This window comes from Sander vitreus, chromosome 4 (assembly GCF_031162955.1).
Source record: "Sander vitreus isolate 19-12246 chromosome 4, sanVit1, whole genome shotgun sequence".
NCBI lineage: Eukaryota > Metazoa > Chordata > Actinopteri > Perciformes > Percidae > Sander > Sander vitreus.
Window position 1 is genome coordinate 6,197,894 of NC_135858.1, and position 23,362 is coordinate 6,221,255.

Consider the following 23,362-nt stretch of genomic DNA (forward strand, 5'->3'; position numbering starts at 1 on the left):
AGTTTGGAGAGCACCTCAAGTATTTAGGATCAAGTGTAATCCAAAGACAAGTGAAGTACACAGCTCCACCCTGTGGCTCTCGCTACGTATTACAAACCGGTGTAAGGTTTCCGGTGTTATGGCGACCACCGACAACATCATCGCTTCAGTCTGGAGAATAGCAGGCTGTACATTCAGGTAAACTGTCTCTCACTCAAACTCAAACCAACCTTATTTAGAAAACCGTTGAAATTGAGTTTTGTGCCTGTCGCAAGTTTTTGTATCGTGGAAATGTTTAATATATTTTCCTGCCCTGTTCTTTTGCTGCCACATCGGTAACGTTACAGCTTGAATTAACATGAAGGGGTCTTGGCTTTGTCAAGAACTAACGCTACATGTTAGCCACCACATTAAATATTTCAGACATTAGCCTCCAATAAAGTGTTCTACGTTATTACCCCCTGAAAAAGAAAAGAGTACGTAATGCGTTATTATTTCCACATATCCTCAAGATTTATCTCACATGCCTATCAAGTCACTCAGTGTTCCTGGCGGGTTGCAACGTCAACGCTATCTAAGCTTAGTTAACTAATTGACGCTAGCTAAAAGTTTGATACTTACATATTATAGCTAATTAGCTTGCTAAAAAGGAATGTTGCTTCTTCTTTGTGAGCCCACGTGCGACAAAAAAGACAAGTAGGCTACTATATAACGTTAGGGGGCACATTTGACTATAGGGCTTGTGCAAAATCCCGTTAAAAAACCGTTAAAGGAAAGCTTACGATAATTGGCTACAACTAATGCCATGCCACCAGAAGACCGAAGGCCCGTGCTTTCACATGTAGCTTTACTCCTGAAGTATCTCAGAAAGAGCCGTTGTTTTAATCCAGCACGGTACTTTCAGGCAACCCGTTATACGCCCACAGAGGAGTGTTTTTCTTTTTTAAACCTGTTATAATACAACCCCCATGAAGTAGCCCTTTGAGAACATCTTAATGGCTGGTGATAAATTAACTGTTAACAACCTATTACCAGACCCACTGTATAGACAGTTTTTATTGTGTTACAAGTCACACACAGCAAGATAAGTCCTTCTCAGCTCCTTCAGACGTTCAAAGACTTGGGAGCTATTGTTATACAGCACAGTGTGGTAATTGCAATAACAGCAGTCACACTAATATGCTTTGATCCTTGATTTTGGTAGTGGATATTGTCAGTGGTTTTGGGTGGAGTAAGCACATGCATCCCAGACTTAACACAATTGCATGGATCATGAAAATATGACTGTGTCATGGGTAAATGCTGATTTGGCCATCTGGAACAGCATAGGTCACAAGCCAGCATCATTTTATTTGCCCGTCTCCCCCCCCCCCCTTATTTGACTCAGTTATGATTGCTCAGACAACAGACGGAAAAAGGTCAGCAATACTTCCTGCAACAGGACCTTTCCTTATGAGGCGCTCTGATCTGCCTGGAGCTATGTTCCCACACACTTGCTTGTGCCCACATGCTTGTTAACTGTGGTGTTAAAGGCTTTCAACCAAGAGTGCAAGTCTGAGTGTGTCTCTCCTCTTATTCTTTTTTTCTACTCAGAGTGATGTGAAGAGAGAGGCGGCTATCTCACATGTCTGTGTAATTCTGACTATGCTGCTCTTTGTAGCGCTGGGCATAGTTTTTTCTTTCACTGTGGTCACCACTGAGAAGGCTGAGATCACCACTCACAAACCACCAGCACCGCTGCTCAACTACAGCAGGATCTCCCTGCTGCCAGAGCACGTACCCTACTTCCTCTACAACAACAAGAGGGTCGCCAAGCAATGCCGCCTGGACCAACTCTGCCCTTTTAAAGTAAGATATGCACTTTTCTCAGTGTAGAGTGGTAGCAAGTGAGTTAGTTTTGCTGTACTGTAAGTAAAAGCTTTCACTATGCCCTTTGTTCATTGACTGTCAAGTGCCTTAATATTTAGATCTTTTGACTAATAACAAAATTAAACTTGATATTAAATTGTATTTTCTGTTAGTGTTGTGTAACATGGCAGCATTATGATTTCTCAGAATAGGCAGCACATTATTTAATGGAGATTGCACTAAGTTGCAATTTTGAATGATGTCATTTCTGTACATTGATGTGCGCGTAAATGGACATTGCTCTCCTGTAGCTGGCAAGTAATAATAATAATAAACTTTATTTGTGTAGCACCTTTCATACAAGAAATGCAGCTCTAAATGCATTACAATAAGGTAATTACATGCACCGAGTGCTTTACATGATAAAAGACATAGAATGAAGGTAAAAACAGGGATAGCATGCCATGATTAATGCAAAATAAGATGGAAAATAAAATTAGTCAAAATAAGTAAGTAAAAAACAACAGGACCAAAAGATTGTCCTGACCCTTCGCCTGTGGTGTGTCACACGGAGGCTCCAAACAGCAAACATCAGGATAATGTTTTGTCTATAACTGTTAGCACTCATGTAACTTGTTTAAAAAGTAATAGTTTATTTAGAGCATTGTGTTCTACCCTAACTGGAGCAATGGATGAGTGGGGTTTATTCTGGAGTTAACTTTACAATTGCAATTGCAATTGTAGTAAGAAGAGTATTAGAGAAAAGCATGTTTTAGATACTTAGTATTGTGTAAAGCTATTTTATTTTGACGTAGGTTTGCAACTGCATCAGTTTAGTTAGCTCATTAAATGGAATAGCAAATATTACATTTTTATAAAATTAGTGCATGTCCACAGAATCTGCTTTTTGTCCAACAGGGAAACCCCTACTGTTTTACCTCTCACATTGAGTTTTGTTGTTTCAATCATCAATGTCCTTTTAAAATTTGGTGGTAAATTCTTCACACAAATCTATATGAAACTCCCTCCCTCTTTCTCTCTCTCTCTCTCTCACACACACACACACACACACACACACACACACACACACACACACACACACACACACACACACACACACACACACCTCGTTCTACAACAGGGTGCACTGCAGGATCTATCTGCCTGTTGGGGCTACGAGAAGAACTGTGATCCAAGGAAGCGCTTTAGCTATCCAGTCTGTACCAAAGCTGACTCTGGATGGTACTGTTCCTCAAATCACATTCTAACATACTTTATGTTCCCACTTGTTATCTTTTCAGAAGTATAATGCAGTTTACATAATTTACTTTCCACACTCCTAGCAGCCATTAATGATGTGTCAGGTGCTCAGTAATCTTAAGCATTTCAAATGATTGTAATCTTTAATTCATAGGTATTGAATTTACTGATCCACAGTCTCATTGTTTTCCCAAAGAAATTGTGTACTCATTTATAGCATGCATCATTGATGAACCATTATGGTTTTGACTTTGCTTATCTGCCTAAATCTCTGATCTGTCAGGGCCCGTTCTCTGGAGGCAGCACAGGAGCTTTTCTGGAAGCAGGCTGATTTTGGCTACGTCAAGGAGCGCCTCTCTGAGCTCAAAACACTCTGCAAGGCCAGCAAGCCAGTAAGTTAGCTCATTTCCTCAGTTCCCACGAGCCTACTGAGTCAACAGGAAGAAACAACAGGTAGAGACGGACAATATGCCTGAACATAATCAGTTGTTCAAAGGCAGTAGTGAAGGAAGAGTATAGTATAGAGACCACTCTCACAATATCTAAGGTCCAGATTTATATATATCGCCTAAATTCAAAATGTTTCTACTCTTAATATTTTTCCAGGGGGACTCGTCATTAAGATGTAGTAGCCAAACTCGCTTCTGTAAGGCAACTAACCTTTACTTGGACTTGCGTAAGCCGCGCAGAAGTCATGAGAGGTCAGTATATTTAGAAGTGACATGTACATGAAAAAAACATCACACTGACACAAACTCATCCATGTTATGTTGCAGGTACAAAGAGGACTTCATTCAGAAGGGTGAGATTGGCGGTCGTTGCAGACTGAACAAGCGAGCTCTTGCTGCCGAAGGAGAGCACAAGAGCCCCTTGCAATCTTGGTGAGGCAGGAGACACACATTCACACACTCAGTTAGTGAGCTATAGTGACCAACCAGTTAGTGACCAGTAAGTTTTGTAGAAGCTTTTGGGAATTGGAGGAAACTTTATGGTCTCTAAAAGAGGCTAAAAAGCATGTTCCCTGACCGGGAATCGAACCCCGGCCGCGGCGGTGAGAGCGCCGAATCCTAGCCACTAGACCACCAGGGACTGTATGTGTTTTGAGCACAGTTATTTCATGTTGCAAAATGTTTTTTCAGTGTTTTTCCCTAGGTTTGTGGAAGATTTAGGTACACTTATTTGGCAAGGGTTTTTAGAGGTCCTCCCTCAATGACATTTTATGTTTTTTAATTTAAAAAAATGCAATTTTACATGATTTTGGAGCATTATTATTATCATATCTGGATACAAAAAAGGTTTGAAAAGCTATAGCAGATAATAAATAAATAATACCCAATAAGCTTAAAGACAAAACTTCCTAAAGAAGTCCACTGGGGACCAACTGCAATCATTAGATCTGAGAAAAAGTGATTTAGTTACATTCATTTGGCTTAGGCGGTGCCCAATGCGGCTTGGGTGCTGCGCCTAAGCCTTATAATGGAAGGGAAAACCCTGTTTTTTGTATGCATGGTTTGATAAGGTGGATTTGTAAATTGCTTTTTAATGATAGTGACACTGAACGATCTTTGTCAGTGTGTTCCTTGATTTATAAATTAAATTGAGAATGGTAAGTGCTGCAAGATGTCCCCAAATATGTATGTTTTTAGCACACAGGCCCCCATCTACTTTTGACTTTTAGTCAAACGGGGCCAAAACTGAGTTCCCTGACCGGGAATCGAACCCGGGCCGCGGCGGTGAGAGCGCCGAATCCTAACCACTAGACCACCAGGGACTTGTTGTTTGCTGTCTGAGCACAGTTATTTCATGTTGCAAAAATGTCTTTTCAGCGTTTTTCCCTAGGTTTGTGGAAGACTAATGGCCCTTACACACCAACCCGATAATCAGCCATCGGACAGTCTGGCGAGGTCAGTGACTCGAGTCTGTTCGGTGCGTTGCGTGCCGTCATTTGTTGGAGGAGCTGTCGGCCTTCATTTTGCCCGACCTAACTTGCTGGGTCGGAGGGCGGGCAGTCGGACTCACTCCACCAATGTGATTGGTGGAGTACTAACCCAGAAATAACGAGCGGGATGAGTGACTAACGCCTCTCAAAATCTGACGAAAATCTTTTAAACTGACCTTTGTCGATCTGAAATGAAGACAGATTCAGCAACTGTATGGCCTTTTTCCTGCTTAAAATGTTTTCAGAAACACGTTTCAGTGAACTATTTTTGTAAAAGACGAGATTGTATTTCGAACAAGCCGCCATTACTATCGGCTGGAGAAGCCAGACTCACATGACGCATTGTCATTTCCGGTTTTCACTTTTTGTATTACGTCTTGTGCACGCACAGAACGTACGCTTGAGACGGCGTCGCTTCGGTGTGTTCCGAGGCACTTGTTGGACCTCGGGGAGCCAACTGATCAGTCCGACTACCTTTTCTGCCGACGGTCAGCCGTCCGGTTGGTGTGTCAGGGGGTTTAGGTGCACTTATTTGGCAAGGGGGTTTAGGGGTCCTCCTTCAAGGAAACTTTATGTTTTTTAATTTTAAAAAAATGCAATTTTACATAATTTTGGAGCATTATTAGTGAGAGCGCCGAATCCTAACCACTAGACCACCAGGGAATTGCTGCCATATTTAGGGAACTCGTGTTCTCGATTGAATGGCATGTGTGACAACTGGCAGGATGGGACTCTTTAGTTGTAGTAACACAGACTGTCAATAGGTGGTGCTCTGTATGTATATTTACCGTATGTCCTGCCTGGAGAATTAGCAGTTACAGTACGTGTCATGTCTTCTTTGAGTCAGACCAGCTACTTCTCCATTAGAGGGAGAACACTGTAGATAAAATATTAAAGTCTGTCTGTAAAATCTGTTACAGAGGCATGTGGAGTTATCCATAAGAACAACAGGCTGCCAACGGTAGGAGTAGTAGCTTCCCCCTTCCCCTGCCGTAGAGACTTCTAGGCTGAATGAATTAAAGAAACATGACATCTCGAGCAGTGACTTTGCATTGTTTTGTTAAACAGAACTAATTAAGTCAGTCCTCCTCACCTCACTGATATAAATAAAATGCAACTCTTAGACTACAGCATATATTTGATGTCTTTCATATGATTCAGCTAAGTTGTCTACTTTTACATTGCATCTCAAGTCTCTGTTGTTATGATCATATTTCTTAGGTAGTGAAAAACGCATTGCTCCCTCAAAGCAGTCCTGAAAGGAGAGGGAAGGGGGGCAGTCAGGAATGTGGGGGTGGAGTTCCTGCTCCATGCTTGTTTTTTGTCAGCAGCACATTGTGGGCCAGTGGCGCAATGGATAACGCGTCTGACTACGGATCAGAAGATTCTAGGTTCGACTCCTGGCTGGCTCGTGTGTCTTTTTTTCCGTAGTTGTGCAATCTTTCTCATAATGTGCACCTAACATAGCAAGTCATAATATCATATTCCAATTAACAAACATTTTCTGTGTAACCAATCATTACTATTTTGATTCTTTCCTTGTCTTGAAAGATGCATTTCATTAAAGGGATAATTTGCCAATTTAAATCCAGCTCTGTGTCTCTGTGTATCTTTGTCGGCAGTGTGTGCTCGGTGGCACCAGTGCAGAGTCTGTAGCAGCCGAGGTCTGATGAGATCTCAGCAGATCTCAGTGGCACATTTCGTGTCATCTGGCGGATCTCGGCAGACCTCCGCTGCTTTGCTCAGCTGGTAGGCCTGTGCGCTGCGGCCACAGAGGGAAGCCGAACAATGATCATCTGCACACACTGCCCACACTGCCATGACAGAGCTAGATTTAAATCAGCAAAAAAATCTCTTAAGTGTTAAAATCTTGTGACTAAAATTGAAGTTGTCCATCGATGGCACATCACTTTTCATTCTCAAACCATACTACTCACCCCTTGAAGTTAACCTTTATATGAAAGCATCAATAGTCACACCCAAAATATCACATTTTTGTGCATTGCTGTCTGCCACAGTTTCTCAATGCTTCCCAACCATACACACGGGTTGTAATGTTTATTTCCTTGGTGTGCCACCTGTAGTATGTTAAGGCAGAACTTTTACAATTCTATATACAATACTAAATTGATGTGATGTGCTGTTTTTGTAGGTATGCTGAGTTGCAGACATACACAGAGCTGGACTTTCATCCTATAGAGGATGAACACTGTGATGTCGTCATTGAAAAACCCACTGTATTTATGAAACTGGATGCTGGTAGGTAACAAATACTTTACATGACTTTTTCTCTTACTACATCTTAATAAAAAAACAATACACATGCTTATTATGTACAATATGCAATAGCAAGAATTCCATCAAAACTCACACTTTACAAAAACCTTGTTGGAATGTAACAGTAACTACAGAGTATTCTTATTCGTTCAGTTACCAGGCCTAAAACAAAAATAATAATTGTATGTTTTTCTAACAGGGGTGAATATGTACCACCATTTCTGTGACTTTGTCAACCTCTACATCTCCCAGCACATTAACAACTCCTTCAGCTCAGATATCAACATCATCATGTGGGACACGGTGGGTACCTGATGTCTCCCACTACAGTTTTAATAAGAGTTTTAAAAATCGATTCTTAGATGCATCGTGATTATCTCTTGTATGATTATGTCTAGATGCAGAAAAGTCAATAATCGGAAATTTAAAATCAAATTCAAGCACGTTCACTTGAATTTGAGTTTAAATTTCAAGCAAACGTGCTTGTTATCTCCACTAAAAATGACAACAAGTCATAAATGGCTTACTTTTTTAAAAGTTTGCTGCACTCTATGTCACCCTTACAAACTGCGACAAAAGAAGATAAATGCTTAGGATGCTCATGTCATTCCTTTCTTTAGCTGTCGGTAGGATTTCTACATGCGTCCTGCCTCCAGTAAATTGGTAAATTCCTCTTCTACAAAGTAGCTACATAAGAAATAAATGAAGAGTCACGCATTGGATCTGTTCTTGGGTCACAAAGATACAACTCAAGATTTGATTAAGATGTTTTTTCAGATGCAGCACAGTATTTTAGATTTCTTTCTCTGTTAAACACTTTGACGTTACTCTTCTAAATAACATGAAAACACAGTCATAAAATATATTTAAAGAGTTTAGTGTCCAAGACAAATGGTAAAAAGTATTTGAAATCTGATGTTGGATTTGAGTACTAAAAACCAGCGAGAAAGCCAATCAGAAGTTTATCTGCAATGTACTACAGCCACAGTTTTTGTTTAACAAGTCAGTGGCATATGTGCCCGATAAAGACATCAAGGGGAAACACCAGTTGAAAAACAGAATGCTTTACAGATAGCCTTATCCGGCCCATTGTTCCCCCAACTGTCCACAGGGGTAAAGAGGAAAAGGGAAAGAGAAGACTGACAGAGAGAAGGAAAGCAGTGAACTTTCAGCACAAACTGGACACTGCAATCCAAACAGTGGCAGGCTGTCAGATAATAGTGTGATAACACATTTTGTAAAAAAAAAACAACCACAACTTAAAAATACAACCAGCGGAGTTTGAAAACCGAAGACTGACTCTGGCACTGCTAAAGGCTGTAGTTGACTGTAATTGTATTGGTTTGTTTTTTCCATTTCAGATCTAATATTAATTTGATCAACATTTGATCCCTTCTTTTATGTCTTTTCCCAGAGTTTTTATGGTTATGGAGATCTGTTCAGTGAAACATGGAGGGCCTTCTCAGAGTATGACATCATCCACCTGAAGACCTATGACTCAAAAAGAGTAGGTATAATGTTACCTCTTTGTGGTCAATGTAAGCTCCTTCTTTGTAAAGGTCTTGAACTCATCAGTCACTCAAGTATGGCTGTTTAGAAATACCACCCAAATTGGATGGTAATCTATGAATAAAATGAATCAAAGGCTTTAGTGTTGATAAAGCCCCCTGGTACTGGGTTGGATTTTTACAGGAAAAATTACTCTGGCACCCATTACATATTGTGTTTAGTGTTTCCACAAGCAGCAACAAGGGTCTTAATGAAATATATATGTCAGAAACTGAAATTAGTATGACCAACCATGGCTGAGCTGATAAGAAATGTGCACCTCCTTTAGACACCTACATTTAATCCATATAAAATCCAAGGATGATGTTCCATCCAAGCACTTCACACTTGAGTGATCTCTGAGAATAGCAGTTTAAAAACACCACAGCAATACGTAGGTTTTACATTTATGTTATATGTTGCCTGTTATGTACACAGACTGATTTCTGTGCCATGCTGTATGGTTACTCATTGATCTATTCACACTTGTCCACAGGTGTGTTTCAAAGATGCCTTCTTCTCCCTCCTCCCGAGAATGAGATACGGCCTCTTTTACAACACGCCCCTTGTAAGTTACCCCACATGTATATGTGTGTGTAGCCACTAACCAAATCTAATTTACATATATGTATTTGCTTTTTTCATTTATTGGCCCTTCCTCCCCACATGCACAATGATATCCGGTTTAGTCATAAATATGCAGTTCAGGTTAAATATTTACGTGATATATTCAAAAGCTCAGTAAGTGCCTATGTCATTTAAATGATAATTCCAAGGAGATTACTATAAAGATGATACCATGTAAATATGTGCTGTCCTGTGGTTCCAGCCTTGAGGTGTTAAATATTGATAGGTCAGCCTCAAGCTGAAGCTTCTGATTGCCCCTGCAGCACATGTCATGTTTATATTCATGTGCTCACATTTACAGCTGCAGTGCAGCAGTGTATGTGTGAGATCCTTGCTTGAGAAATGCATAGGCTCATATGATATTCATTCCTGGGAGATTAGAAATATGTTTACAATTGTCAGATTCCCAGTGTGTAACATATTTTTCATCTCAACAAGGTGCAATGTACTAGTGTGGCCATATTCAATTTGTTTCAATTCATTTCAAATCTAAAATACAAATATTGCTAATCTTTTGCATGACTACATACAACCAAAATATAAATTTTAATACACTGTTTTAAATTGAATGAATGAAAAATAAATTGCATATGTGAGAGAAATTGACACTCTATGTGATGGCAGATCTCAGACTGCTACAGTGAAGGGATGTTTAGGGCGTTCTCCCAGCATGTCCTGCATCGACTGAACATCCTGCAAGACGGGCCAAAGGTAGGAAGAACGTCTTTTAGGAAACACTAATCTACATCTGTTACTTTTATGTTACAATCTTGTTTATATACATGGGATGGACACAGTTTTATGAACACCTTTATAATTCAATAGAATAGCAAAGATCTCACTGAAGCTTAGATTGTAAGTTTTCTGCAGGTGATGATTCATCTCAGTGGTAATCTTTCAGGTTGCACTTCGTGGCGCTGTTTACCATCTCTCGGTCACTTTTGGTGACAACATTTTCTCCTTGCCAAATTAGTTTTCCTGTTTTTTTTCATGACATTGTCAAATCTATCAAGATCATGGTGCACACCGTTACAACAGTCAAGCAACGCTGACATATTGTGCAATGCAGACATAAAGTGAACTTTCCCTGACCGGGAATCGAACCCGGGCCGCGGCGGTGAGAGCGCCGAATCCTAACCACTAGACTACCAGGGACCTTCTGTGTTTACTAAGATCGTAAACAGTATACCAGTCCCGCTTGCTTGTGCAGGAATGCCTGTTTGGATAAGGAATAAAGGGGTCACCTCACCTGTCACCACCTATATCTATTAAATGAAAACCATAGAAAGAGTTGTGGGAACACAGCACTAATCATCACCCTTTATCCTGGTTAAGTTTATCCTTTCTTTATCAATTTAGAGATCAGCTTTTTCAGACCTCACCAAAACACAAGCTACTTTGTACCACAGACACTTCAACAGAACCACTATGAGAAGAAGGTTGTAAACTGACTTCTCTCTCAATTCACATTGTATGTCCTTATGTAGAAATAATAGATCCTACATGAAAAGGTCTTGGAGATAACTCGTAATCATGCGCTGGTTCTCTCTCTGATTTTTAAAAATCTATTAGACAGTCCCCCCAGATTTGTAAAAAATTGAATCACTTTTCTCTAGCCAAATGGGGAAAATGTTCCCCGCTCTTGCAGCAGGGCTCCCTGGTGGTCTAGTGGTTAGGATTCGACGCTCTCACTGCCGCGGCCCGGGTTCGATTCCTGGTCAGGGAAAGTAAGGTTTTTCGTCATTAGGTTACCTGTCTGAGTAGTAGTGTCGATGTTTGTGATTAAAAAAGCGGTTGATCCTTCTGCCACAGACACTTAAACAGAACCACTATGAGAAGAAGGTTGTAAACTGACTTCTCTCTCAATTCACATTGTATGTCCTTATGTAGAAATAATAGATCCTACATGAAAAGGTCTTGGAGATAACTCATGCGCTGGTTCTCACGTTCTCCATCTGTAGAACTGACTTGATTCAGTGACTACTACTCTCCATGTGAGACTTTACTGTGCTGTAGATGGGGGAATTCCTCCCTGGTGGTCTAATGGTTAGGATTAGGCGCTCTCACTGCTGCGGTTCTTGTTTGATTCCCGGTCAGGGAACATAAGGTTTTTCGTCATTAGATTACCTGTCTGTGTAGTGGTGTCGATATTTGTGAATTTCCACCAGTGTCTCTGCTTTCTGCCTTTGTTGAATATCCTTACCTTAGATATATTTTGGAAACTTGTGTTTTTCAGAAACTGAACAGTGAATATTAGATCACTCATTTAACCTACTCAAAAGAATAAATACATCATGTAGACTTCTGGGCCATCAGGCAGGGAAGCCATTTTGATTTTTGTTGTATAATCAATTAATCACTGCTCAACCTCCAGTTTACCATGTTGAATATTCTAAACTTTGGTATATTTTAAAAGACATTACACTTGATAATATTGCAATGCATGACTTCACTGCAGGTGATTTTATTACTACCATAAACTCAGGGAAAAAGCTCCTCACCGATTGTAGCCTTCTGGTTTCAGAAGGAGTACATGTACAAGTACTCTACGGGCAATCACACTTACATACTACTGAATCTCTAAAGCACTCCTTACAGGTGTTTTATGATCCCAGGTTTCAAGTACTTGACTGTATCTTTATGACCAGCAAAGCCCAATAACTTCTTCTTTCCTTACGCAGCTCATTTGGTATTCATGGCCTTCACTGGAAATATGCTAAGAGGCTTTTCAGCAAGACATGGGGCTGTTCGCGATAGTAGGCCTGCGACTAAATGAGAGGTCTTCTCGGCCCTGACCCTCTCTCCAGCTCCTCCTTTCATCCCTAGATTAATGGCGCAGCCAGAGACTCACACTGCTGCTCTCCTCTATTGTGTCCTATTCATCCGCCTCTACTGCCCCTCTCCTCCTATCTCCCCCTCGTCAGAATTTACTCTGGCCTAATCTTGCTCAGAATGGTATCTTTTTCAGTACTTTCAGTAAAATAGTAGTAGTCTCACATTGCAAGACCTATCTCCACAGCGCTGTGTCAGTGCTGGAGTATGGTTTGCTGCACGAGCTAACATTCTGGTATAGGGGGAAAAAACTTTCTTGGTTGTCTGTGTTTCTTTAAACCAATCACCATCGTCTTGGGCGGCGCTATGTCCCGGATGCAGCAACAGTGCCTTTTCAAAATAGATAGTGAAGATAGTGGATGGATGATGCTGACATCCGGGGCATGACAGACCACCTGGATGTCAGACTTTATACCAGCTCTGTACATCCGGTAAGCTAGACTAATATAAGGTGTTGTAGTTAGGCTGGTTTATTATGTACAGCAGATTGCACATGTTGTCATTCCTTTGATCTAAGGATAGTGAAATTATGATGCTCATTGTTTATTCCCATATGTTATAAATGTTTATAGCTCAAACAAGTCTAACTTCTCTTTTAGAACACAAGGTGGCAGTAGAAGAATATAGAAAACCTTAGTACACACTGTATAAACTAATAAGAGCACATCAGAAAAGAAAACCTCTAACTGCACTTAAAAAATACTTAACAGTATGTAATGTGATTTCATATAATGTGTCTTTCCCTCAGATCTGTATAAAAGAGACATTTTAAGTAGAGGCTTTTCAGTTATTTTGAATGAGAATCATGTTTTCCCAGACGCCTTTCTTTTCTGTCCTTGGCTGATTGATTATTGGGTGCATTGCTGTTTTCAGGAGGGGCGTGTTCGTGTCACCCTGCTGGCACGCAGCACAGAATACAGAGGGATATTAAACCAAGTGGAGGTGAGTGCAGCACCACCCTCCCTCCTTTCTTCTTTCTTGCTCTCGTTTCTTTCTTTCTTACTTTCTTGCACTTGCTCTTTTCCCGTCATCCTGTTCTGCCACCTGTCCTCCTTTTCCTTTCTTATCTGTCATTCACTTTCCCTCTCTTTGTCTCTTTCTCTTTCTTCACTCTATACAACTCTCTCACGTCCCATGCCCTTCCTTTCCACCATTGATTTACTGCCCACATCTGTTAAGTGCCTGTTTAAAATCTTATTTGCTATAAACAGTACAAGTAAAAAAGGCTTGTGATTTATATGGTCACTGCCCATATTTGTTTGCTCTCTCATTGATCAGAGAGCACGTCCCTCTGTTGTTGTTACAGCTAGTAAATGCCCTCAAGACTGTGCCTTTACTGGAGGTCAACGTGGTGGACTACAAATACAAGTGAGTGATAGAGTGCTTGCCACATTACTACATGAGCTCTTCAGCGCTGCTTAGCATTGATTTGGGATGTAACAGCGCTGCTTTTTAAATTGTGTAATACTGACTGTGTTTACACAATAAAGATGATTGGTGTGTGACTCCCTGTCTGTCTTTCAGGGATGTTCCCTTCTTGGTGCAGTTGAGGATCACCCACAACTCAGATATCTTTATAGGGATGCACGGGGCGGGTCTCACACACCTCCTCTTCCTCCCTGACTGGGCTGTCATCTTTGAGCTGTGAGTGACACTTTTTGTCTGTCTTATGTGTGTGTGTGTGTGTGTGTGCGTGTATGTGTGTGTGTGTGTGTGTGTGTGTGTGTGTGTGTGTGTGTGTGTGTGTGTGTGTGTGTGTGTGTGTGTGTGTGTGTGTGTATGGGAGTAAAAAGGCAGAAAGAGACAGAGAGGGGAGCAGGGAGAATGATGGCTTTGACAGCGTGCTGTGCCCAAAGTACCCCTCAAACACTTCTGTTTACTGTCTAATTAACCAGGCATTCATCACACCTGGCTACCCTGGGTAGAGGTGTGTGTGTGCGTGTGTGCGTGTGTGTGTGTGTGTGTGTGTGTGTGTGTGTGTGTAGAGATAGAGAGAGAGAGAGAGAGAGAGAGAGAGAGAGAGAGAGAGAGAGAGAGAGAGAGGGAAACAGACCAAGGAGAGCAAGAGATACAGTGTCTGCATCTGTCCCTCCCAGATATAATTGTCAGGATGAGAGCTGCTATCGAGATTTGGCTCGGCTGCGGGGCATTCGATACGTGACTTGGCAGAAAATGGACAAAGTGCTCCCACAGGACAAGGTAGGGGAAACTCCTGTACCAGCCATTAGCTCCCCAGCACCTCAGCGTGAGCTTTCTCAATTTACTCACATATACACACACTTACACTCTCATGCATACATTTAATTATGTGCAATTATAGGTACAGCACTACAAACAGTCAGACTTCACGTCTCACTTATGCTATATCTGTCATTTAATTGCAAGGACAACCTGACGATACAAACGCACACACGGCAATGATTTGATGTTGCGTTTCCCTATTTTTATATGTGTCCATTGAATGTATACACGTTTCTCAATTGCTTCCCTCAGGGTCACCATCCAACCCTCGGGGACCATCCAAAGTTTACCAACTACTCCTTTGATGTGGGGGAGTTCATGCGCCTTGTGCTGGAGGCAGCTGATTACGTTACACACCATCCCAAATGGCAGCGTCACACCGTTCATGATGAACTCTAGAGTCTCTGTGAGTGTGGGACAGACATCTGGCTGCTGAAGAACTTTTAACATGAACCTGCCGTTTGTGACCTAAAGACCTCTTCACAATGGCAGCGTCATTTTTAAAAGTTACCTCAGTATTTGTTACCTCCTGTCCGCTGCTTTGATAGGTCTGCATGAGTTAAAGCAGTATGGTCTACAATTCTGGTTTGTATAGCCTCCACCACTGCCATTAGTGTCAAATCAGTTAAAGGAGGGGGCGCCCTGGTAGCTCACCTGGTAGCACGTGCATCCCATGTACCAATGCTCAGTCCTTACCTGAGCGGCCCAGAGTTCAAAGATGACCTGTGCCCCTTTGCTGCATGTCTTCCCCCCCCTCTCTCTCCCACTTTCTTGTTTACAACTGTCCTGTCCATTAAAGGCCAAAATGCTCAAAAAATAATCTTAAAAAATATAATATAATAATGATATATATGTCCCTTCACATCAGTGTCGTCTTGATGCGAGTCTCTTTAAAGCTGTTGGCAATCACGTCAGAGTTCGTGAGCACATCCAGCATACACCAATCCAATATGATGTACAGTATTAACTTGCTGTATTCACGCATATAGTGGCAGACCTAGACTTTTTTTTTGCAGTAATTTTTGACATGAATGAAAAAACTAAGCAGTAGACAGGAGGTAAGTGAGACACTCCTACTGCCAAGAGGGATTTCCTTTTATATCGGTATTAGCATTTGTATGTGTGCAAGTACAGCAATAGTAGTTACTGTCAAACATACATTCAAGTATTTGTCAGTACATTTTCAGTAAAACACTCCATTGTTTCATGGAACATGATGGAAAATAATGTTGCTTTTGTTAGCTAAATATCAAACATATCTGGCAGACTTTTAAAATCTACCTTTTATTTTTGCATCTTTATTTACAGTTACATGGTTTTCTTTTACTAACAGAACATGTATTACTTCATTCAACCGTTATTTATACACAAGAGATCATTGAGGGGCGACCCTCAAATGTATGTGTGTTTTGTTGGTCTGATGGAATATGCCATTGATACCGATGTCTATTTTTATTATTAATTCCTTTGCATTTTACTAAAGGAAATGCATTGTCAGTAAGGTCAAATGATGAGGGTGTTGCTGTTGTTGTCTGTTACCTTTCCAAGTCTTTTAAATGCTGTTAGTTTGAATATTTTACAGTAAATTTGTCTGCAGTGGAATGAGCACAATTTGCATGCAGTTTTGACGCAATGCACCGGAGCGTTTTTGAGCGATCACATCATTTTTGTGTTTCTTGGCCTCTCCGTGAGCTTGATGTTTTATGTTGAACTCAGTCAGACCTGGTTTGTAGAAGATTTCATATTGAAAAGCTGTGTAATATTTTGAAATAAATAATTCTTAAAAAAAATGCTGAAGCATTTCTTTTCTGTGTTGGCCATATTAGGCATCAGAGATTTAATTCATCCTCATTTAATCAATCACCTTTTGAAGTCTGACCTTGGAGGGGAAGGACCAAAGCTTCTGTCTTGCCAGTTCTTGCTGACACCAGACAGCTCTTTGTTGTGCGTTTCATTATTTTTGTGAGCTCAGGTCTGAGAAGGGAGAGGGCTTTTCACAAAAGGGCACTGGTTCAGTTTTTACTGTCACCGCAATAAATCTGGATGACCTCAAAAACTACTAAATTAGCAGTTACGCATCATAGCCACACGGGGGCAGTATAACACCACACATCAAGGCCAAATCATCACCCTGCGCTGTTATCGTCCTTGACAGACTCGTTCCAGTGTAGAAAGTGAGAACAATGTATTCACAAATATATCCAATTGGTCATAAGAATACAATGTCTGTTTGTTGGTTGTGTATTTGCTCCAATACCACAAGTTTGCAGACAGCAGTCGTGCTGCGGCCCGCTCTTTGCGGATGTTGTGTCTGAACTTTCTGAGTATTGACAGACACCGGGCCTGTCTGGGATGGACACTATTTATGGCCCTACTCGGGTTACTGCCAGTGACCTCGTAAAGAAATGAAGAATCTCTATGCAGGGGGGGATCAAAAGCAGAGGAACCAAGATGTCTGTTCTCATTAACCTTCATGGCGGATCCAAATCGATGACCAACTGCTGTTGTTCAGCGCAAAACCTGGCTGCTGGATGTAGCCTATCCAAAATGGAACATTTAAGTGGAAGACGTCAGAACGTGAAAAACACATCGGGTTACCCAACCCACCTTTCGACTTAATGGAGGCTATAAAGCGTAAGGAAAACCGTGTACAAATTACCAAAAAAACTTTTCCTCTGCGTGTGAGGACGTTACAAGTGCGCACAGTATAACCTTATACTTGCTCCATTGGCCGCCACCGCGGCGTACGTGCACTCGTGTAATGAATGGTATCGCAGGCAGGCATACTTTCTCTCACCCATCATCGGTGAACAGGCCCCACATTTACTGACCCAGGCCTCTTGAGGTTTACCACCCAAAGTTCTTTAACAGCCATGTTTGGGTGGCCTTATTTCGTCGTGTCGTAAGTAATCGTGTGCTTTCCCTCCAGAAATGTTTAATTGCTTATTTCTGTCGTCCTTAATGCAGACATGGTGCAGTGAAGAAATGGGGCTTTAGACGCGTCAGGACAGGAGAGCTGATTTAAAAAAAATGCTGAGGTGTAATCACTGAGGTGGAAGTAAAGTCATTAGATCACGCTGTGATTCACACTTCAGAATTAGAAGTTTTTTTTTTTTTTACCAGTTTTAAACCGTGAGACATACCACTAGCTGTTTTGTCTGACTGTTCGTGTCCTGTTTCAGTTTATTTGACATTTCCACTGGAACAGCCGTATCGGCAGTTATATTCTGAACCCTGTGCTCCGTTATTAAACAACTGCGAGTCCACACACCATCATATATTGGCTTTAATTCTTTTGATTATTGCCCAAAGCTCGTTTTTAACAGTTAAAGTTTAAATAGTTTATCTTTGTGTTTTACAACGTGATCATTAGCATAATGCAATTTATCTCAAAAAGACAAACATTTCTCGCCACTGAACTCAGACACATCAATCACAACACGCTCATCTTACATTTGTCGCCTTTTCAGTCCCCTACATCAGGAAAACGGTGTCTCTCAGAGGGATTAATGCAGGGATATCGATTTAGGAGGAAGAAATATGCCTCACGTTATGAGCAGATATTTCCTTAATGTGTTTCTCCCCTGGGCGATGATTATTGGTGGAATAATCCCAGAGGGGATCCAATAACCCTGCTCCTCTGATACATGACACGCCAAGAGAACTTCAGCCTACACTTTTCCTTTTTCCACAATACCACAATATATAGGGATACGTCTGCAACCTGCCATTCTGGCTTAAGACTGAAACACTGAAGCGAATACACACAGGGAAACATGTTAAGATTCAAGATCAAGATTCAATACTTTATTGCCATACAACGGTGCAAGTTGCTAGGAATTTGAGTGTGCTCATGACAGGACATCAACAAAATACAATAAAAAAAATAAATAAATAAATAAATAAAATAAAATAAAATCATATATATATCATCATATATCATCATATATATATATATATATATATATATATATATATATATATATATATATATATATATATATATATATAGAGAGAGAGAGAGCTAATATATACACATATGGTATCCCACACGAGATCACACTTGACACAGGCAGATAAAAAAGGGCACACCGCTCACTACATACCTGGATGACAGTCCAGGAGGCTAAAATAACAGATGTCAAGTTTAAAGTGACATAGGGATGCATAGCGCAAAACCACAACGTTGCAATACATAGATACAATACCGCTAGTATGTATTAAGAAGTAGAATGGCTCTGTAACAACTGTACATGTAATGGGAAGTATAAGGGAAGCCAAATTAAATTTCACACCGCTCCACCTCACACTTTCAAGTCCGTGTTTACGTCACATGATCTGGTTTCCCCTGATTCCATCTGGCCCCTCTGAGGATAAGATAAGTGCTGTGGGCTGTTGCATCCATTAGCTGCCTCGCTTTAAGATAAAAGGCCTGCGATACCCATTGCGACACACAAGTTCAGTTCTAGACACAACCATTTGTCGGTGCAGACAGGATATATTATGTTTTAGTGTTGTTTTTTTTTACCCCCCCCCCCTTCACTTACACAGTTCATCTACTTTTGTTTATTTTGTCTGCAAGCTGGATTAGCGCCTTGACAGCAAAGAAAGCGCAAAGAAAAGCCCGGTGACAGGACAGTCTGGAGCTGTCCAACGTCCTGAATTTATATGCAGCGCATCTGGCCCTGTCCATGGTGCTGAAACTAGGATCTTTACTTGGTTGAATGTTGTTGTTTTTTTGTTAATCTAAATCGTGCATCCTGGTGAACCCACGTCAATTACTAATCTGTTCTCAGTCCAAAGTCAGACAGATCGATTTGTAATAGATTCAAGCCTAATTGAATCCATTTAAAATAACATACTTTCTCACTCATGATAACAAAATGGTCAGACGGGTTTGAGGACAGTTCCAGACAAGATTAAGATACATGCCTGTGCTCCTTGATGTAGTCCTGGAATTCATTACATTTCATAGTGTATGTTTTGTTGTTGTTGTTGTTGTTGTTGTTGTTGTTGCTTAGATAACTTAGAAGATAACGTATCTTTTATACTACTCCCAACAAAAATGCCTCCAGTAACACAGAGCTCACAAGGAAGACATCTGAACGTATCGGATACTCCTCACCTTGGGTCGTTAGCAGACATCGACCTCCTCAAGTCTTAACGACTGCAAATACAGCGCAAAGCAATCAATCGCCATCAACACACTAGAATATTCTAGGGATGGAATAATTGATAGGCTGTCTCCTGGTGCATAACGGAGAGGCGGTGGTGATTAAATTGTGTTTAACATCGCGGTAGGGGGTAGGGGGTTGGGGGGTGGGGGGTTGATTTACACCATCCGTGCCGAGCATAGCCGAGCATAGAACCAAGTATTGATATCCAGACACCATCTGTAACATGATCGAAGTGTAGAGGTGAAGAAGACTATTATGTGATTAGGAGGGGCCATTGACTCGTGCACAGTCCAGCACCTGTCAGTCATCAGACCCCCCTCCTCAGCTCAACTCAAGTTATCCACAAGTAATGGAGTGGTGAAAATTGAAGTGTAAGATGACCTCCAGCCTGTGATCACTAGGAAAACTTCTACCAATTTGAACAAAAATCAATAATCATTTCAGGGACCTTGTACTATCTTACTCTTGTTTAATTCTTTACATGGGATATATTCCCAAAATGTATGACAATGTTAAACGGTGCATATGGTGTACATCCAAAGTACTATGTATATATGTATGTATGTTTTTTTATTTGTGTTCTGTTGTACCCGCTACGTTTTAAGACTGATGCATTGAAACAAACCATACGATGACGACAAACCACTTTGCAGTCTAAGAATGGCTGTCATGTATCCCATCTCTCCTTGGACATACAGGCACATAATTATCTCCCCACTTCCTCTCCATCCCAACAGTACAGGCTACTTGTGAACTACATGACATCAGTGGGAAAGAGGGGGTGTACTTGGGAGCTAGTGAACTGGGCGGGCGCTGTTGCACGTGTTCAGAATGGGGAAAACGGGCTCGCATCGCATTTCTCATGTCCAATCGATCCCTGCTCGGGAGGAGCGACGGGAGCGCAACTATCACTCCTGCATCACTTTACCATCACTCTCTTCAGTATCTCTCCGGCGACTGTAACGCCTCTGTGTGACAGTCGCGCGCAGGGGGATGAACTTGTGTGGAGTGTTCGCCAAAAACATCAGCCCGGTGTCTCTGTGGGGGATTTACGCACTTTTGATGACTTTCTCCTCCGTGTGGTTTTGAGATTTTACGCGGCAAGATCATGGCACACTGGAGCACATCGCTATTGCGCGAGCTCTGTTTTCTCACCCGGCTCCGGAGGGCTGGTTCTCTGGTGAAGCAGTAGCCCTCCTCGCCCCTGCTTCAGTGTGTTTGTGCGCGGGCTCCGGGAACTGGACATGAGGCTCAAAATGATTGCCCCGTTTAGTGGAAAACAAAATCAGTGGAGTTGAAGCAGAAAGTGGCAAAGCTCTCTACTATCTCACCTGGATCCTTTACAATTCCCTGTGATCATGCCATCAAGTTGATAGATTTGGGTAAGGTGGTATTTTTTTTAATTCAAATTCAATTAGTATATATTTACACTTTAATTCCCGGTGTCTTCTCATGGCGCGCAGGCTAATGAAACGAGGATGGGGTCAGAGGGGTACTTTGGCTGTAGAGAGATGTGGACATTTTTTTTCCATGGGCAGCAGGGAGAGACGGGGTGGTGACTTGCTGACTGACTCACTAAACGACTGGCGAGCTGAAAGCAACTTTGATGTTCTTGGCTCAGAGCGCGGCGAAAACATTTTGCTGAGGAACGATTTCTTAAAAGAACAGCAGGACTTCCAACGAACCCTTCCCTGATCTCCTAGTGACTCCGCTCCCTCTTTGGTGCGTGATTGCCATGCGTAAAAATGGGACACATGATGAGCCGATTCAAACGGCCGTCAATTCCGCTGACCGTGTGTAGCGCGTGAGGGCAGGGAAGATTGAGCTGAGATTGATGCAGTGTTTCATCGCTGTGAGGTTAAATAAGCGATCGGCCGAAGCTCGGCGCTTCTTAATACCTATTGAGTGATCTGCGAGGCTCATACGCTGACTGGGCTCTTTTCACGCGCCTTCTAATCGATTTGCATGGATCATGATCGGCTGGAGAGAGGAGAGCGCGCGGAGCTCAGACATGCAAGAGAAAAGTGGGGCCGCCGGGCTCTCCGGGCAGATTGCGCACGGAGGCAGGGAGGTGTGATGCAGAAGCTAATGGGCATGCTCTATTGGGCGCACACACTCGGAACGCATAGACACACTCCCTCCCCTCTCTCTTATCCGCACACCCAAACTGAGAGGGGAAAATTACTTGGCGCATGTTAATGGGCGCAGTAATGAGACCCAACCCCTATCGTGTTGTAATTGTTAGTCATCCTTGTCTCAACCCCTCCCTCTCCCATCCTCTCCTTACCTCCCTCTCCCTTTGCGTATATCCCTCACTGTCCCACTGCTCAGCTCTGCGATTTGTACTGTATTGAAAGAGTGTAATTATTTCCCCATTGTTTTTAGCGCGCCGCACTGGCACTCCACAGAAAGTGGTGTCATTAGTTTGACAGGGCGGACAGGAGAGGAGGGAGAGGGAGAGGAGAGCCGGATGGAGAGGATCGGTCCATGGACTTAATTCTCATTGACAGTCACATTAACACAGGAGCAGCACTCTTAATCCTGGGGAGATTACTCTCTCCAACCTGACCCCCTGTCACCCAGCCATCCTCCACAGACACACACACACACACACACACACACACACACACACACACACACACACACACACACACACACACACACACACACACACACACACCTGTAAGAGAGTGGCACTCTTACATCTGGCTGTGCCGCTTTAGTAGATGACTTCTCCTCTGTCTTTGTCACCCTTTTCCATCTCCTCACACCCACACACCCTTCCACTGCACATTTCACAGATCCACACACACACAGACACACAAAAAAATTCACACACTTGGTGATTACTCTTTTCTCCAGGCTCGCTCACCTTTCCTCTTCATGCCCCCCCCACTCCTCCTATAGTAGCTTCCAGTGGTGGGACAACCGGTATGCTCAGAGGGCTGTTCGGCTCTACATGTCTCAACAGCCTCCTATTTACTTACCCCACAGAGGGCTGTTCAGGATGACTGGCTGGGGATGAGGGGGAATGTACTGAGTGCATTTGTGATTGTGCATGAGGACATGGCCAAGCAGAGAAGCGATGGACGGCAGCGAAGAGAAGGGAGAGCAAGGGAGGTGAGAGAAATGAGCCTGATAGATAGAAAATATTTGTGAGAGATGAGGTTAAGGTAAGGAGATAGTGTGTGTGTTGGTGTGTAAGGGAGAAATAGACAGCTTATATGTGAAATGACCAATGTGTGTGTGTGTGTGTGTGTGTGTGTGTGTGTGTGTGTGTGTGTGTGTGTGTGTGCCTGTGTGTAAGTAATATGAGGGACTCTGCACAATGGAATCTTGTGAATCTGTGTGCTTGTTCATGTGAGGAAGAGAAAACACTGACATGATGATGATCATGTGTGTTGTGTGTGTGTGTGTGTGTGTGTGTGTGTGTGTGTGTGTGTATGTGTGAAAGGCATTCTGAATAATATACTTGATGAATAAACAGGGATCAGGCATGTAGGACTGGTGCCAGCAGCGCGACAGATTGGAGATCACCTCCACACACACACACACACACACACACACACACACACACACACACACACACACACACACACACACACACACTGGCATTAACAGGTTGACTGTGATG

The 23,362-nt window shown here is 42.1% G+C and overlaps 1 protein-coding gene and 4 non-coding genes across 5 annotated transcripts; 2 read left to right on the top strand and 3 right to left on the bottom strand.

Moving 5' to 3' along the window:
• The first annotated feature begins 97 nt into the window (after nt 1–97).
• eogt (EGF domain-specific O-linked N-acetylglucosamine (GlcNAc) transferase) lies at nt 98–16,360 on the top strand. The gene is made up of 16 exons (XM_078247915.1): nt 98–177; nt 1,573–1,827; nt 2,969–3,069; nt 3,371–3,479; nt 3,694–3,788; nt 3,864–3,968; nt 7,179–7,285; nt 7,503–7,606; nt 8,718–8,810; nt 9,348–9,419; nt 10,103–10,189; nt 13,184–13,252; nt 13,617–13,678; nt 13,835–13,954; nt 14,407–14,509; nt 14,804–16,360. Exons 2-16 carry the CDS (start codon nt 1,624–1,626, stop codon nt 14,948–14,950), a joined length of 1,578 nt encoding a protein of 525 aa, XP_078104041.1. The 5' UTR covers nt 98–177; nt 1,573–1,623; the 3' UTR covers nt 14,951–16,360.
• trnae-cuc (transfer RNA glutamic acid (anticodon CUC)) lies at nt 4,105–4,176 on the bottom strand. Its single transcript has one exon. It is a non-coding gene; the product is annotated as a tRNA-Glu (tRNA).
• On the bottom strand, nt 4,787–4,858 carry trnae-cuc (transfer RNA glutamic acid (anticodon CUC)). Its single transcript has one exon. It is a non-coding gene; the product is annotated as a tRNA-Glu (tRNA).
• trnar-acg (transfer RNA arginine (anticodon ACG)) lies at nt 6,366–6,438 on the top strand. Its single transcript has one exon. It is a non-coding gene; the product is annotated as a tRNA-Arg (tRNA).
• On the bottom strand, nt 10,562–10,633 carry trnae-cuc (transfer RNA glutamic acid (anticodon CUC)). The gene has a single exon. It is a non-coding gene; the product is annotated as a tRNA-Glu (tRNA).
• Nucleotides 16,361–23,362: the final 7,002 nt, after the last annotated feature.